The 18,836-nt window shown below is 39.6% G+C and overlaps 1 protein-coding gene across 1 annotated transcript in view; it reads left to right on the forward strand.

The window, feature by feature from the left end:
- The first annotated feature begins 5,209 nt into the window (after nucleotides 1–5,209).
- Nucleotides 5,210–18,836, forward strand: part of LOC143961280 (uncharacterized) — a 74,703-nt gene continuing 61,076 nt past the window's right edge. The window contains exon 1 of the mRNA XM_077470531.1: nucleotides 5,210–5,400. Within this exon, the coding sequence (XP_077326657.1) occupies nucleotides 5,346–5,400 (55 nt within the window). The 5' untranslated portion in view covers nucleotides 5,210–5,345. The remainder of the gene's footprint in view (nucleotides 5,401–18,836) is intronic.

The raw sequence follows: 18,836 nt of genomic DNA on the forward strand, positions 1-18,836 counted from the left end.
CCGCACAATTGTCATTCAAAGTGCATCAGCGCTGAAAGCTGAAAATTGTTCTGGATAGGAGGGGGGTTTAAGTGCCCAGTAAGCAAGTGGTTAATTAAAAAAATAAGACAACAGTAAAGTTTTCCCGATTTTTTTTTTATATTGTGAAAGATAATGTTGTAATGTTGATAATGTTGTGTAAATTGATACCCAACATGTCACGCTTCAAAATTGCACCCTCTTGTGGAATGGCAACAAACTTTTACCCTTAAAAATCTCTATAGGTGACGTTAAAACAATTCTACAGGTTGTATGTTTTGAGTTACAGAGGAGGTCTAGGGCTAGAATTGTTTCTCTAAGGCCGCGTACACACGCGCGGACTGTTCGCCCAACTTTGTCCGCTGAACAGTGTTTGGGCGGACAGTCCGCTTGTGTGTGGGCTTTCAGCGGACAGTTTCAGCGGACAGTTTGACGAACAAGGTTTTACGGAATTTCCGAAAAACTGTCCGCTGAAACCTTGTTTCAGCGAACAGTCCGCTCGTGTGTAGGCTTGTTCGTCAAACTAAGTTCCACGCATGCTCAGAAAGGATTTACACGCCGAAAGTTATAATGCAGTGTATAGGACGTCGTATTTTTCGTCCCGTCGTACGTGCCGTTCACGTCATCGCGCACGGTTTCAGCAAACTGTTCGTTCGTCGTGTGTGGCCATGTCCGTCCATGCTAATTTTGAGCGGACTGTTTGCCGAAACTGTTTGACGGACAAAGTTGGGCGAACAGTCCGCCCGTGTGTACGCGGCCTAACTCTACTGATCTGTGTGGTTTGAACACCGTTTTCATATGCGGTCTCTACTTACGTATGTGTTCGCTTCTTCAGGCGAGCTCGGCAGGACGGGGCACGTTTACATTTTTTTAAATTATTATTTATTTTAACTTTTATTTTTATTTTTACACAGTTAAAAAAAAAAAAAGTGTCACTTTTATTCCTATTACAGGGAATTTAAACATCTCTTGTAATAGAAAAAAAGCAATGACATGACCTCTTAAATATGAGATCTGAGGTCAAAAAGACCTCACATCTAATATTTACAATAAAATACAATAAAAAAATAAAAAAATGTCATAAAAAATAGAAAAAAAAAAGGCCCTTTAAGATCTACGGGCAGAAGTGACGTTTTGACATTGCTTCCGTCCTGCAATGATATGGAGACGGGTGGGGGAAATCTTCCCCTCGCTTGTCTCCATACCAAGTCAGCAAGAGGATGTGATCGCCTCCGCCGCTACCGAGGGTACCGGAACATGAACCCGCCGCAGAGACCACTTTTAACTGAAAGCGGAGTGCCTGCCGAAGAAGAGGATAACGGTATTATGGCAGCTAGCTGCCGCCATAACTTATATTCCTCTTCAAAGTAGAGATGTACAAGGACGGCGGGGCCGTCAGTAAGTGGTTAAGTGCAAAATCACGTACCTGCGCATGATTTGAGAAGGTGAGCGGGCTCAGCAGACCCGATGTCCGCTGAGACCAGGCGGTCGTTCCCGAGGCAGACAGAACGCGGTCTGCCTATGAAAACAAGGCAGATCGCCATGTGGAAGATGGAGATCTTGCGTTTCTGCTAAGCAAGAACACAGATCTCTGTCTTCCCCCAGTCAATGCAACTCCCCCACACAGTTAGAATGGGCACACAGAGCAGCGGCTTGGCTTGGGTGCCCCATAGCAAGCTGCTTGCAGTGGGGGCACTCGGCAGGAGGAAGGGGCCAGGAGCACCAACAAGGAACCCGAGAAGAGGAGGATCTGGGGTGCTCAGAGCAGGTAAGTATGACATGTTTGCTATTTTTAAACAAAAAACACAAGACTTTAGTGTCACTTTAGGCTTGGTTCACACCTTCGCCGCATCCAGTTCACAGCAGGGGTCTTGTGCATCCTGGTTCACTGTTTCAAGTCCGATTTCAGCTCAAATTTTGGTTTGAATTTGGGCCTGAAATGGACCAAAACGCACCGGACCTGCTTTGGAGATATGTGAACTGCCTTCATAGAAGGCCGGTCAAAATCTCCTGCTATTGTGGGAACCCGCAGCCAATTCACAATTGTATGAACCGAGCCTTAAGGGGAAGCAGTTGGGGAGGCAATAAAAATGCAGCTCAACTGTATATTTTTACCCCCTGTCCCAACCACAAGTGTAAACTAAGCCTAATGCCGCATATACAGGATCGGACTATCCGGCAGACTTTCAAGCAAATGGACTTGGCCACACACGATCGCTCCAAAAGTCCGGCGGATTCGAAGGTCATGACGTAGTATAAGGAAGTTCATAGCCAGTAGCCAATAACTGCCCTAGCATCAGTTTTAGTCCGCCGGACTAGCACACAGACGAACAGATTGTCCGCTAAAAGCAAAGGTCCGGTGGACAGTTTTGAAGCAAGTCTTATTTCTGTGTCCGCCAGACTTTTGGGAAGAAAAAGTCCGCTGGAGCCCACACACGATCAAATTTTCTGGCAGACTTTGGTCCACCGGACTAAGTCCGCCGGATAGTCTGATCGTGTGTATGCGGCATAAGACTTTGCACATCTTTTGCATTGATGGACCCGGAATAAATTCAGCAAATTTAAAAATAACGCTCATTTGGGCTTTAGGCTCCATTTGCACTTGTGTGGACATCAAAGTCACATGACAAGTCACATCCCCATTTTCTTAAATGGCACCTGTTCAAATCGGTGCGACTTAAAGTCACAGCAATTTTGAAAAGGTGCCTAAACTACTTTGGTGGAACTTTGGTCCAGAGAATGTAAAGTTGGATCAAAGTCCCACCAAAGATTGTGTCAAAGTCACGTTGTGTGACTTTGGAGACACGCTAATGGGAATTAGGAGTAGGGATGAGCTTCGAGTTCGAGTCAAACTCATGTTCGACTCGAACATTGCCTGTTCGCCTGTTCAGCGAACAGTGAACAATTTGGGCTGTTCGCGGCAAATTCGAAAAGCCGGAACACCCTGTACAAGTTTATGGGAGAAATCTAAAGTGCTAATTTTAAAGGGTAATATGCAGGTTACTGTCCTAAAAAGTGTTTGGGGACCCGGGTCCTGCCCCAGGGGACATGGATCAATGCAAAAAAAAGTTTTAAAAACGGCCGTTTTTTCAGGAGCAGTGGTTTGAATAATGATTAAAGTGAAACAATAAAAGTGTAATATTCCTTTAAAATTCGTACCTGGGGGGTGTCTATAGTATGCCTGTGAAAGGGCGCATGTTTCCCGTTCTTAGAACTGTCCCTGCACAAAGTGTCATTTGTGCAGGAAAAAATGTCTTTTAAAATCATTTGCGGCTATATTGTTGACTCCCGTAATACAGAGAACACTCAATGAGTGTTCTCTGTATTAGCCGACAATTCATTCATTCATTGATAAAAAAAAAAGCGTGGGGGTTCCCCTAAATTTAATTACCAGGCCCTTCAGGTCTGATATGGATATTAAGGGGAACCCCGTGTCAAATTAAAAAAAAAAATGACGTGGGGGTCTCCCTAAATATCCATACCAGACCCTTCAGGTCTGGTATGGATATTAAGGGGAACTCCGCATCAAATTAAAAAAAAAAATTGACGTGGGGGTCCCCCTAAAAATCCATACCAGACCCTTTATCCGAGCATGCAACCTGGCAGGCCACAGTAAAAGAGGGGGGGACGAGAGAGTGGCCCCCCTCCCTCCTGAACCGTACCAGGCCCCATGCCCTCAACATTGGCACCTCTGGAATCTTTTTTTTATTTTTAATAAAGGAATTTTTCAAAAGTGTGTTTGTCTTATTTAACCATTTTTACACTTTCTTTGTGAAATGGTAGGGGTACTTTTGAACCCCCTTACCATTTCAAACAGGGGGGGCCGGGATCTGGGGGTCCCCTTGCTAAAGGGGGCTTCCAGATTCTGATAAGCCCCCCGCCCGCAGACCCCCACAACCAACGGTACGGTTCAGGAGGGAGGGGGGGCGCTCTCTCGTCCCCCCCTCTTTTCCTGCGGCCTGCCAGGTTGCGTGCTCGAATAAAGGGTCTGGTATGGATTTTTAGGGGAACCCCCACGTCAATTTTTTTTTAAATTTGATGCGGGGTTCCCCTTAATATTCATACCAGACCTGAAGGGTCTGGTATGGATATTTAGGGGGACCCCACGTAATTTTTTTTTTTTAATTTGACACGGAGTTCCCCTTAATATCCATTTCAGACCTGAAGGGCCTGGTAATTGAATTTAGGGGAACCCCCACGCTTTTTTTTTTTTTTTTATCAATTAATGAATGAATTGTCGGCTAATACAGAGAACACTCATTGAGTGTTCTCTGCATTACGGGAGCCGACAATATAGCCGACAATATAAGTGATTTTAAAATACTTTTTTTCCTGCACAAATGACACTTTGACACTTTGTGCAGGGACAGTTCTAAGCACGGGAAACATGCGCCCCTTCACAGGCATACTATACACACCCCCCAGGTACCACATTTAAAGGAATATTACACTTTTATTGTTTCACTTTAATCATTATTAAAATCACTGCTCCTGAAAAAACGGCCATTTTTAAGACTTTTTTTTCCATTGATCCATGTCCCCTGGGGCAGGACCCGGGTCCCCAAACACTTTTTAGGACAATAACTTGCATATTAGCCTTTAAAATTAGCACTTTAGATTGTGAACGTTTGAGTCCCATAGACTTTAATAGGGTTCTAAAGTTCACACGAAGTTTAGGTCTGTTTGCAGGTTCTGGTGCGAACCGAACAGGGGGGTGTTCGGCTCATCCCTAATTAGGAGTTTTAAAGGCCAAGTATTAGATAGGAAAAAAAAATTGTTATTAACAATTATTATATGTCTGTCCCTTTTATTTCCATACAGAATGCTGAAGAATAAGAATTCTTGAAGAAGAAAGAATTTCTGCACGGCAAATGTTTTGGAAGATATTATTAATTATTATTATTAATTACAAAGTATTACTTCACTGGCCTGGTTTGTATCATGTACTGACATAGACATAGTAACACATTAATTAGCAGTATGTCCCAGGTACTCTTTGATCCTCACGTGGTGCTTTATCTTATCTCTGGCTCAAATGTATGCATCTTAGAAAGATAAAGAAAAGAAAAAAATTCTTGAAAAAAGATAGCTGGATGACCAGTCGAATATGAATTTCAATTTGCGTTTGCAAAGCCCTAAGGCAACCCACCTACACATCTAAACCATCCCAGTTATTAACTGTATTAACTGTATTGACACAGTACAAAGATCATTGCAATATAAGGATAGGTCCTGCAGAATTTCCTCATTTTGGGGTTTGTTGATGGTGTAACCATTTCGACTATATGCTAAAAATTCTCAGATGTTACAAAGGAAGTGTTGCCAACATGAAGGCAGCACGGGTCCTACTAGTGCTGTTGGGTCTGCTGCTTCTGGTGACAGGTGAGCAACCAACAGGGACAAATTTCTTGAATCTAAAAAAACTTTGGCTAAATGAACTAGGTTTAATTTTTTATATAAAACTTTATATATATCTATATCTATATATATATATATATATATATATATATATATATATATATATATATATATATATATATATATATATATATATATACATTTATATATACACATTTATATATATTTTTACATATATATATATATATATATATATATATTATCCAAAAAAGGTTATCAATTTTACATAAATCTAGGCTTATCTGTGCCAACTTTCCATGTATTTTATTTTATTTCTTTATTTTATTTATATTATAGTGATGACCATATTTTTACAACTATGCAAACTTACCCAGTTTGCAAGTGAACAAAACACTTTGCTGGAATCCTTTTCACTTATAGGTGGAATGAATCTGTCATTTTCAGGAATGGGGTCTTTTGATTTATTTTAGATATTGTTGATTTGCAGTAATTTAAATACAATTACAAATAATAATAATTAAATAAATTTGAATTTAAATAAAATTGATCCAGGTCAAGTAGTAGATTAGTTTGCCCACTTCTAAGTCTATGTTTCTATGCTATATTCTAATTCATATCACAATTTTAACTGCCAAATATAATGCATTTCCTATGGAAACCACCCCAAGATGCAACAAGCATTTTTTTTTTTTTTTTTTTTTATATTAGAACTCATTACACTAAAACTTCTATGTAAATCAAGCCTTAGGGTTGCTAGCTACTTAACCAAGTAAGAAAGTTATTTACTGCTTGTAACATTACAAATGCCAAAATGAATGATGCCATTATACTTTGATGATCAAGGTGAATTTCAAATTAAGAATAAATGCTTTTGTTGGACTTTTTTAATATTGAAAATTTAATTTAAATTGCAATTATTGTAGAAAAAATATTACATTCTCATAACTATACATTTTTAATACCTGTAATGATAGTATTTGTGGATGTGGATTCCTTTTTTATTTCACATGACTTTATATATATACAAAGTGCTAGTGACCAAGGTTTATTGGCACTAGCATTGGCTGTGATCATTACACAAGGCTTCTTCGTTTGTCAGGACAAGGTCAGCTTCACACCTCTGCATTTTTTGTGTGTTTTCAGTTTTGCGGAAACATACCACAGTCCATTTAACATGGTTTTCTTATGGGTCACATCTGTGCATTTTATAGAAAGGGCCAGGGACCAGCATGTTGTGTTTTTGGTTCCATAGACTACAATGAATCAAAAACTTGTATTGAAAAATGCAAAATGCACCTGGACTATGCATCAGCTGCAACCTGCATAGGTTTGAACCAGGGCTTAAGGGACCATGTCTTGTTGAAGTTTGTCTGGTACAATTAAATATGATTTATATTTTTAGACCCATGTCAGGCTAGTTTCACACGGGCTTCAGCTTGCATAAGAGCAGTGTGAACAGTAAGCTTTTACAAAGCATTCCCAGAGCTTTCAACAAACTTTGCTGAAGCTTTTAAAGTGGCCATTAGCTCCAGTTTGGGAGTGCTGATTGCCACTTTAAACAAGCTACTAGCAGGTTTTGTCACTACTTGAAGCTTGTTGAAAGTCTGCTGAAGCCTCCTAGCAGCTTGCTTAAAGTGATATTTCGTCCTCCCTTTAGGATCTGTGTATGGCATTTGGAAAGAGGAGTAGAAGGGCATTTGAAAAGCTGCTCAAAGCTTGCTAAAAGATTTGCAAAAGCTTTCTGAAACATTAATAAATGCTTACTGTTCACATTGCTCTTATGCAAGCTGAAGCCTGTGTGAGGTTTTGGCTCCTCTTGAAGCTTGTTGAAAGCCTGCTGAAGCCTGCTAGCAGCTTGCTTAAAGTGACATTTAGCATTCCCATTAGGATCTATGTATGACATTTTGAAAGAGGACTGGAAGGGCATTTTAAAAGCTGCTCAAAGCTTGCTGAAACTTTCATAAAAGTTTGCTATTCACATTGCTCTTATGCAAGCTGAAGTCCATGTGAAACAGGCACTCATAGGTCCTTTCTATGAAAGGTTATGCATGGTTATAGCTGTATACAAGGTCTACACTAAATCAGATTATCTGGTATACTACAGAAAATTTAACAGGAGGCTGATATAAGAAAAATTATTTTCACAGAACACTATATTTTAATTATTAAACCAACATTTGTTGAGAATAAAAAACTCACACAGTATGGGGTTGACTTATTTAAGGAAAACAGGCTGTTAACTTTGCAGGGGAAGTTGTAGTTTGTAAGGGAGATTCCCCCAGAGCTCATTGCATGGAGCGGCCTTTCGATTTAACTTTTTTTTAAAAAGTCTTTTTGTGTTTCGATTGATTCGTGGAATGGAAATAATGTGATCCAAACTTCCCTTTACCATAAAATTAGCACTTCAAAGATAAGATGATCTAAAGATAAGATGATCTACAATAGTGGCGTTGTATAAACATGTTTGCTCTAGAATAAATCAAAGGTGAGCTGGTATGTTCCCTTAATGCAAAAAGCAGTTTGGATTTGAAACTTTGCTAATTCATGGCTATTTGCTCATTCAAGTTGGAAAAATACACCCTTGATCACATCCAGGTATCACAAGGGTTTATAGAAATCCATAGCAGCTTTCCATAGCATGCCTTAACATGTTTCCCTTAAGTAAGGCCTACTCATCCACCTGCTGTATCTATGTGAGGCCTTTCCTTATGTATCCATTGATTAGACAAAACTGCGTTCTCATCGCTGACACTGGTGATATTGATTTGGCAAGACTTTAAAATGGCAGCATTTGTTCTCTTAGCTAAACATTCTATACATTATACAGTTGATGATAAAACTGCATTGACTCATTGACCAGTGTTGGAGTCTGTTATATATTTTTTTTTTTTATTTAGTTTTTTTTAGTTTTTTTTGGCTTTATTCAAATTCTCTTTTGGTGATACAGCATACATGTTCAACCTAAATATAATCTAGGTGTGAATTCACATCGCTTTAGGATAGAATAAGGACTATAAATCTCATATCAGGTGCAATGCACACATTTTAGGTTCAGTTATCCCCTCCAACCCTCTGCAGTACATTGAAGATTGAAGAACCACTTAAAACCTCTGACTGTATGAAAACAAGTTATCACAACTGAATGTTATAAAGAGCAAACATTTGGTTTACAGAAGGCAGGGGCGTCTTTAATATTGATTGGACCCAGGGCAAAAATTTTCTTGGGGCCTCCCATGCAATTTCACTCTCCACCTTCTCTGAGACATAAAATAAATAGCAGCTCGACTTAAAATCAGTGTAGTATATCAGATCAGGCAGCAATTGCGATTGGTTGCTGGAGGTTACAGCATATCATTACCACTTACTGACTGGTTGCTAGAGGTTACAGCATACATTAAGGCTCACTGATTAGTTGCTAGAGGTTACAGCACATGATTTCTATTTGTTGATTGGCTGCTAGAGATTACTGTACAGTAATACTGCTCACCGGTTGCTATAGGTTACAGCGCATCTTCTCCTCCCTGCAGGGGGGCATAATATACATATGAATACTGCCTTTATTTACATATCAATTCCGCTGGCCTCAGCTATTTACATATGCATGTCACTTCATATTTACATATGAATGCTGGTAATGTACATGTAAACACAGGGTCTGCAGGTGAGTCATCTGTACACAACAATAGGGCAGAGCTGGGCACATTAGTAGCAGCACTTCACACTGAGATATCAGGACACAGGAAGGGACTAAAACTTCAATGGGCGAGGGAATTTAAACTGGGATAGTTGGCAAGTATGAGACAGCTGCTTTGGGCCCCACAATAATGACAGGGCCCAGGGCAGCTGCCCCTTTTGCCCTACCTTAAAGACGGCCCTGACAGAAGGTCTCCTACATACAGACCTTCAAGTTGTCAACTTTTAAAGATCGCTGTACCAACACATGCAATACCGGTTCAGCGATCTCCCCAGCTGTACTATTGTGTCCTGACAAGAGGACTCCCCCCCACCAGAACACACTGATCAGTGCTTGCGGCCTTTGTTTGCAAGCACTGAACTTTGCTGGACTTAGGAACAAGCTGGACTTAGAAACAAGCTCCCAGAACAGAACTCATTGGTAAGTAGGGGACTTACTGTAATGGTACTGCAAGTAACCGGTGTGGTGGATACATTTCTGATGTTAAGACGTTAGGTCCCACAAGCTTGTACAGACCCAGCCAACTAATGATAAATATTGTATATATGACAGAATAAAAGTATATAATATATGAAACTCATTAGTATGCCTAGCGCAGGGTTTACACTGCTCATGATGATCATTTGAAAACTTGCCAAGTGTTGGTTTTTCAGTTACTGATTTGCCCATGAATACTTAGAATTACTGATGCCAGTAATACATACATGGTGACATACAACGATGACCAAACAGAATGGACGAAAAACAAGCTCTGGACTGCCGCACTCTTCAGAAGACCACTTTCTTTTATTGGAAAATCACATCACAGCTCAACAAACACAGCGAACAAGGAAAAATTTCTGATGTTTCACACTAGCTGTAGTGCTTATTCATAGCTGTGAATAGGCACTGTAGCTAGTGTGAAACGGCAGCAATTTTTCCTTGTTCGCTGTGTTTATTGAGCTGTGATGTGATTTTCCAATAAAAGAAAGTGGTCTTCTGAAGAGTGCGGCAGACCAGAGCTTGTTTTTCATCTGTTGCTAGTGGTGATAGCCAGCACCTGTGGCTTCCCAGCCGAAGAGACAGTTTACAGCCTGCATGTGTGCTTCTGGAGCAGTGAGATCCCTTCTCCTTCAGACCAAACATAATTGGTTATAAAGTCTAGTATGAAATGCACATTCATTGAACATTTTTACCATACATAGATGTGAGAGACCATCCAATATGACCCACAATATGCACAGAGTACCGGGGGCCAACTTCTTATTGCTATTTGGTAAACTTGTACTGTTGTACTTGTACTCATTGCATTGCATACGTTCCACATCACCACACTTCAAAGATAAGTGAGTTAATGCTGCAAGGTTAATGTGTAAAGGAAAGTCTACAGGCTTAGAAAGATCAGTTTGTAAATGGGTATAAAACTGGCTAAAAGACAGAATTCAGAGAGAGTAGTGGTAAATGATTCATACTCTGAATGGTCTAAGGTTATCAGTGGTGTACCCCAAGGTTCAGTGTTGGAACCCTTACTTTAAATATATTTATAAATAATATAAGGTCTGGGATCAAAAGTACCATTTCAGTCTTTGCAGATGACACCAAGCTATGCAGTGGAATAACGTCCTTACAGGATGTCTCCAACTTACAAGCTGACCTCAATGCACTGTTTATTTGGGCAACTGTGTAAAATGAGGTTTAATGTTGATAAATGTACACTTATGCACATATGAGGGCTAAGATAATGCATACATCATACGTATTGGGGGAGTACAACTGGGGGGAATCAATGGTGGATAAGGATCTGGGTGTTCTGGCAGATCATAAGCTTAATAATAGCATGCAATGCCAAGCTGCAGTTTTCAAAGCAAGGAAAATCCTTTCTTGTATTAGGAGAGGTATGGACTGCAGAGAGAGAGATATCATTATGCCCTTGTACAAATCATTAGTAAGATCTCATTAGGAGTATGTAGTTCAGTTTTGGGCTCCAGTTCACAGAGAAGGGTAACCAAACTGATAAGAGGCATAGAGCAACTCAGCTATGAGGAAAAATTAGAGGAACTACATTTTTTCTCTCTTGAGAAGAGAAGATTAAAGGGGGATGTGATCAACATGCATAAATACATACGTGGTATATATAGTGAACTTGTTGTACAGTTATACACTTTAAAGTTATCACAGAGCACAAGTGGGCACTCTTTAAGTCTGGAGAAAAGGAGATTTAATCTCAAAATACAGAAAGGCTTCTTCTCACATAGCTCTGAAAATGTGGCATAGACTTCCTCAAGAGCTGGTTCTGGGCAGCTCAGTAGATTGCTTTAAGAAAGGCATGGATGCATTCTTAAATGTACATAATATAATTGGATATTAATATTCATAGGTAAAGTGGGCATATCAGATTGCCACTTGGCAGATCAGGAAGGAAGTATTGTATCAGTTATGTGCCAATCAGGTGTTGACCAAATATAGCCAGAATCCTAAAAAAATTTTTTTTGCAATGCTGCAAGACATATAGATGGTACATGTCCTAGCTTAACTGGTTGAATGATGGAAACATTATGTTTACTGGGACGTTGTCTATAAATTTGTTACAAGTAGAAGGATTGGTTTTCATTTTCTAATCATAATAGTGATACCTATCCAGTGAAGAATGATGATAAATTGCTTTATCTGTATATAAAAATATTAAAGTTATGTACCTATATCTAGCTTCAATTGAAAAATGAATAAAACATACAAATATAGCAAGATATGGAAATGTGATAGGAGATAAGAGATTAAAATATGGTATAGGAAAAATAAAGAAGAGGCAATATCAGTGATGTAAAAAAATAAAATAAATAAGAAGCTATACCAAAGGAAATAATAAAGGGGAAATGGAACTGGTTGGTGGCAAGGAGAACTGCAATGAATATATTACAAAGTTTTAAAATACTTAGGAAGACCATGATGAAACAAGGAGGCTGAGGATAAGGAGGGAGGTCAACTATTTGGTAACAGATACAAATCAAATCAGAACGAAGGGGGCCTTTACTTTTATTTGGAAGTTCCCCTTCAGATTTTTGAAGTTCATTGTGGCTTGTTATCGAACACACGTTAGGCCGCGTACACACGGGCGGATTGTCTGCCCAACTTAGTCCGCTGAACAGTGTTTCAGCGGACAATCCGCTCGTGTGTGGGCTTCAGCTGACTTTTTCAGCGGACAATCTGACGAACAAAGTCTTTCGGAATTTCCGTAAGACAGTCCGTTCAAACTTGGTTTTGTCCGTCCAAACTTGGTTTCAGCGGACAGTCCGCTCGTGTGTAGGCAAGTTGGACGGACTAAGTATGGCGCATGCTCAGAAAGGATTTACACGGCCGAAGGTTGCATTGCAGTGTATAGGACGTCGTTTTTCTAGTCCCGTCGTACGTGCTGTACACGTCATCGCGCTCGCTTTCAGCGGACTGTCTGCTCATCGTGTGTGGTCAAGTCCGTTCATGCAAATTTTGAACGGACTGTCTGTCGGATTGTCTGACGAACTTAGTTGGGCAGACAATCCGCCCGTGTGTACGCGGTCTCAACGTGCAGTATTTTGTGAGTTCAAAATGAAAGGGCTTCCGATGCATCTCAACGGCCAGAAAAGTGGACATGACCATTTTGCAACACAGAGCAGGTGCATTGTTCGGATATCCAACGGAGAAATATCTCTATGTCAAAATTTCCAGCTGTGTTGAATTACTTAAATTGGCAGTATATAAATATATGAAGATAATATTGATATTACTTTTGTGTATTGTCTCCAGAATGGATGTATTAATAACCTCCCGATCGTTATCTTTATTATCCCGATTATAATTGAGATAATTAATATGGTTTTCTTTATATTATATTTTTTATTATTTTTGGATACTATTATCTATGTATCTAACTACTGTAACTGATCTGTTATTTAGTCATAATTTCTGTCATTTGTCTTGATAAAAATTTAAACTTTAATAAAAACTATCGATTAAAATTTCCAGCTGTGTCCCTGTCCATATGGGAGTTTTGAGTGTCCCAGTATCTACTAATGCGTTATTTGGAGTATAAAATAAAAATCTATAAAGGTACTAGACATGTGCATTCGTTTTCGTCCGGGTATTTTCATTATTGTTTTAACAAACAATAAATTAATGCAAGTTAATAACTATGGAAACCATTTTCCTATTTTTTTTTTTATTTTTGCACACTTTCAAATCTTCAGGTTTGGCTATAAAGCTACTTAAAACCCAGAGAACATTAAATATTTTTTTGAAAACAGAGGCCCTGTAGAATAAAAAAGGGGTACGGTAGTTGCATTTCTTAGGTCATCAGATATTTGCACAACTGTTTATCTAAATTTTCAAGATAAAAACATAAAAATGAATTTTATTAGACATAAATGCAATTTAATTCCCAATATTTATTATACATACATTATAATATTTATTATACAAAATAAAAGATGAGGTGGTGTCAAGTAAATAAATACCAAATACGTCAAGCCTCGAAATAGTAAAAAAATAATAATAATACCACTTAAATTTATCAATAGGAGATGCTTTAAATGGTTTTTCAGTGGCTTTTGAGTTATCCGTAAATGAAACACCCAGAATAATTGCTCTTATTCTGACTTTTTGCAGTGATATATAACATATGTGGTGCAATCACTTTTTACATGCTATGCATGTATTTTTATTTTTCTGTGCACAAGGCAATGGGGGAGCTTTTACTAGTTTATTTTTTTTTAATACATTTTCACATTTTGTTTTTAAATATTATAAAATATTTTTATTTTATTTTAATTTTTTTACCTTTCACTGTATTGCTATCACAAGGAGGGTAACAAGCCACACCACTAGCACTGTAAAAGTGATCAGGCAGCTATGTAGCCACTCGGATCAATTTTACATTAAAGCCAAGAGCTGGCTGAACAAAATAGGCACAAGCTCATAGAGGTTACTGCAGCTGTGAACCTGTTTTAAATGCTTCAGACATAGGATGTTCGGAGAGCTGAAGTAGTTGTAAATATATGTAAACCCTGACCTGGTAAAACAACCCAATACGTTTAAAATAGAAATGAAAGGCAAAATATTTGTGAAGCAATAAAATAAAAATAAATTATAAATACCCTTTTCCACCTTTTTTTATATAAGTGAACACATTCCCTCTGTTCTCAGCTGCCTAAGAAGCTCAGAGAGCCGGGGGAGGAGAAACAGCATCACACTGATCTTTCCAGTGAATGAATGTGTGTGTGTGTGTTTGAAGTCTGATCATGGAGGGAAGCCAAACTACACTTGCCTACACACATATCTGCAGAAGGCAATGCATTTTCTTATGGTGTGTGAAAACGCGTAATTTTTCATTAACCACTTAAGCCCCGGACCATTTGGCTGGCACTTTTTGCGATTCATCACTGCGTCGCTTTAACTGACAATTGCGCGGTTGTGTGACGTGGCTCCCAAACAAAATTGATGTCGTTTTTTCCCCACAAATAGAGCTTTCCTTTAGTGGCATTTGATCACCTCTGCGGTTTTTAATTTTTGCGCTATAAACCAAAAAATGCATACATTTTGAAAAAAAATGATTATTTTTTACTTTTTGCTCTAATAAATATCCCCAAAATGATCTAAAACTTTTTTTTTCCTCAGTTTAGGCCGATACGTATTCTTCTACATATTTTTGTTAAAAAAAAAAATCGCAATAAGCATTTATTGATGGGTTTGTGCAAAAGTTATAGCATCTACAAAATAGGGAATAGTTTTACGCCATTTTTATTAATATATATATATTTTTTTTTACTAGTAATGATGGCGATCAGCGATTTTTATTGTGACTGCGACATTATGGCAGACACATCGGACACTTTTGGTGCTATTTTGGGACCATTCACATTTATACAGTGATCAGATACGATTAAAAATGCACTGATTACAGTGTAAATGTGACTGGCAGTGAAGGGGTTAACCAGGAGGGGCACTGAGGGGGTTAAGTGTGTCCTAGGGATGTGTTCTAACTGTGAAGGGAAGGGCTGTGTGTGACACGTCACTGATCACTGCACCCTATTACAGAGAGCTGTGATCAGTGACACTGTCACTAGGCAGAACTGGGAAATCCTTGTTTACAACAGCACCTCCCCATTTTTCCTCTCCGTGAGACGAACGCGGGTATCCCCGAGGACATTGAGTCCGTGGGACCTGCGGTCGGACTTGTGGAGCCTGCTATCCAAGACTCGCAAGATCAAGTACAATAACGGGATTTTGCGCAGCGGGGGCCAACCTGCCGCTGTAAAACTGCGGCGGCTGGTCCATAAGCGGTTAATTTCCACACCGTACCTTGTCCAAATAGAGAGGGTGAATCTCCCCAGTAGGAACACGGAAAGCAATAAAAACCATACAGTGGGTTTAGCACTTCTTTACTGTATTCAAAACTTTTAAAAAATGTTTTTGGGTTTATTTACACTTTAACCCCTTCCCACCCAGCCATGGCATCCCTTTAAATGGGTCTTTGCATCTGATGGCTGGACATAAATACCAAAATATGTGACCACTGTCATTGGCTGTCTATGCCAGCTTGGTCACTGTGCTGAGAGCATGTACCGAAACCGCAAATGTCCATTGCCATATATGTGCAGCCTATGGGCTTCAAAGCCCATCCTCTTTGCCGCCCCACATATTCCTTACATGGGCAAGAGGTAAAAATAGGGGCAAAATTATAAGGGAATAACGGAAATTTTTGTCAGTAGGGGGCGTAGTGGGATTGCTGTTCGTAACTCCATGACTAATGTAATTAACAAAGTTCAAACTACAAGTTGTTCTCCTTTTATAATGTTCATAAAGAAAACAACTTGACCGAGTTCCTAAGTCAATTTATGTATCTTGCTGAAAAACAATATAGATGAGATATCAGTGCAAAGTTCAATGGTTGTAAAACTACGTCAATGGACAAAACGGCACAGATTACAGACAGAAATGTATGCTTAACTTAAAAAAATGTTGGTTATGGTGGTCACACACAATTTTATATACATTCGTATTTTCAATACATTTTCTTTCTGATCGGAAATACAGTTGGAAGATCAGAAAAGTTGTTCAGAATATTGCATTATCTACTTTCTCATGATTGGAATTTCCTGTCCGGATCAGCATACTATTGGTTAACCCTTTGGAATTTGAAGTGCTTGGGTGTAACTTCAATTTTATTTTACATTATTTTCTTAAACTTTTTTTTTATATCACATGGGGGACAAAATACCCTATGTGATGCATTTATTTATTTTTTTTGGTGATGGGTTCTCTTTATCCACATCAATACTGGCCACTTTCGCCCCCTTCCTTCCCAGACCAATTTTCAGCTTTCAGCGCTCTCGCACTTTCAATGACAATTGCGCGGTCATGCTACGCTCTACCCAAATCACATTTTTATCATTTTGCTTGCACAAATAGAGCTTTATTTTGGTGGTATTTAATCACGACTCAGTTTTTTTTGCAATATAAGCGAAAAAAGAGCGGAAATTTGGAAAAAAAAATATTTTCTTCTTTCTATTTGAAAAGAAATCCAATAAAATCGAATTTTGGCATAAATTTAAGCCAATATGTATTCTGCTACATGTCTTCGGTAAAAAAAAAATCCCGTTAAGTGTATAATAATTGGTTTGTGTGATCACGGAAAGATGTACGCAGATGATCATGTACAGATGTGTACAGGAGATCACGGACATATGTGTGCAGATAATCATTGGGACATGTGATTTTACTGTTAAATCTGTGGGGGACAGGTGTTTTTACTATGTGGGAACATGTGTGTTTTACATTGTGTACATGTGTTACTTCTGTGTTTTAAATTGTGTACATGTGTGTTTTACATTTGTGTTTTACATTGGTGATCAGTGTGTAAAAAGCTGTAAAAAACAGCTCATACTCACTGATCATCAGCCGGCTGCAGCGATCTGCTCTTTTCTCCTCACCGACAACTTTTGTGTGAGGAGAGGAGAGCCGATTGCCTAGAAACCGGCTCTCTGTTTACATCACATGATGGTTGTGATTGGACGTGGCCGTCATGTGATCAGGAGGGCCAATCAGAGAGCCCTCCTGTCGATCAGAAATGTATCGTGTCCGGGTGACACGAGCGCATTGGGATCGCGCCGCTGCACAGGCACACGCGCACGTGATCCGCCTCTTTCTGAGGGACATTCCTGAAGGTTCACTAGGGAAGGAGAGAGCGCCCATCTGGCTGTTTATGTGCAGTGGCCGGGTGGGAAGTGATTGATTAGATATCAGGGGTTTAAAAGGACCCGGAATTGTTGATTTATATGTTGTTTCTGCATCATTAGTAGGAAGGGGAGATCAGCGAATGGATGGAAATAAAATGTGCGAAGCCAAAAACAGCAGCTGTAAAAATGTCCAGTGTGTGTGTGTGTGTGTGTGAAGCCTAATAGGCAAGTGGTTGTCAAACAAAGGGCACTGGGGAGCTGGGTACTGTCATGAGGAAAATTTACCAATACAAATAAAAATGTAAATCTTTAAAAATTTTACAAAAAATAATCTGGACCACCTGCAGATTTATGCTGTAATGTGCTAGTATGCACCACATATTATAGAGCAGTCCTCAAGGCGCCCCAACAGGACATGTTATCAGGCTTTCCATTATTTTGATACGTCGATTTAATACGTTTTACTGCCTTAGTAATTACCACAGTCATTTTATCTGAGGGAAATCCTGAAGACATTATTATTATACAGGATTTATACAGCGCCAACAGCACTTTACCACATGGGGGCAGACAGCACAGTTACAATACAATTCAATACAGGAGGAATCAGAGAGCCATGCTCATTAGTCTAGGAGGGAGGGTCACTGTGGGGGATGATCTGAAGGAGAAAGTAAATGTACAGTTATTAGGAGGGGGGCCAGATAGGCTTCTCTGAAGAGAAGTGTTTTCAGGGATCGTCTAAAAGCAAGCAGAGTAGAAGATAGTCAGACAAATTGGGGTAGGGAATTTCAGAGGATAGGAGAGGCTCGGGAAAAGTCCTGGTGGCGAGCATGGGAGGAGATGACAAGGGAACTAGAGAGCTGGAGGGCTTGGGAGGGACGAAGGGAACGAGTAAGTTGGTATTTTGAGACTAGGTTAGTGATGTAGCCGGGGGTCAAGTTGTGAATGGCTTTGTAAGGTGTTGCTAGAATTTTTATTTTAATTTGTTGGGTGAGTGGAAGCCAGTGGAGGGATTGACAGAGAGGAGTAGCAGACACTGAGTGGTTTGTAAGGTGAATGAGCCTGGCAGCTTTCATGATGGAATGAAGGGGGGAATAGCCTATGTAAAGATAATCCCATGAGGAGGGAGTTACAGTAGTTGAGGTGGGAGATGACCAGGGAGTGAACTAGGAGCTTTGTGGCATCATTGGTTAGGAAGGGGCATATTTTGGAGATGTAGCGGAGGATGAGACGGAAAGATTTGGAAAGTGTTTGGACATGGGGCCAAAAGGATAGTTCAGAATCCAGGGCTACACCTAGAACCTTGGCATGCGGGGATGGGCTGATAGTAATGCCATTGATCTTAATAGAAAAATCACGGGGAGAGGCACATGGGGGAGGAAAAATCATGAGCTCAGTTTTGGATAGATTGAGTTTGAGGAAGTGGTGTGACATCCAGATTGATATGTTTGTTAGTAAATGAGTGATACGGGAGGAGACTGAAGGAGCGAGCTGAGGAGTAGAGAGATAGATGTGGGTGTCGTAAGCATAGAGATGGTATTGGAAGCCATGGGAGGCTA

Source organism: Lithobates pipiens, unplaced genomic scaffold, assembly GCF_037356315.1.
Source record: "Lithobates pipiens isolate NorthernLeopardFrog02 unplaced genomic scaffold, aLitPip1_a1.2 Scaffold_8, whole genome shotgun sequence".
Classification (NCBI taxonomy): domain Eukaryota; kingdom Metazoa; phylum Chordata; class Amphibia; order Anura; family Ranidae; genus Lithobates; species Lithobates pipiens.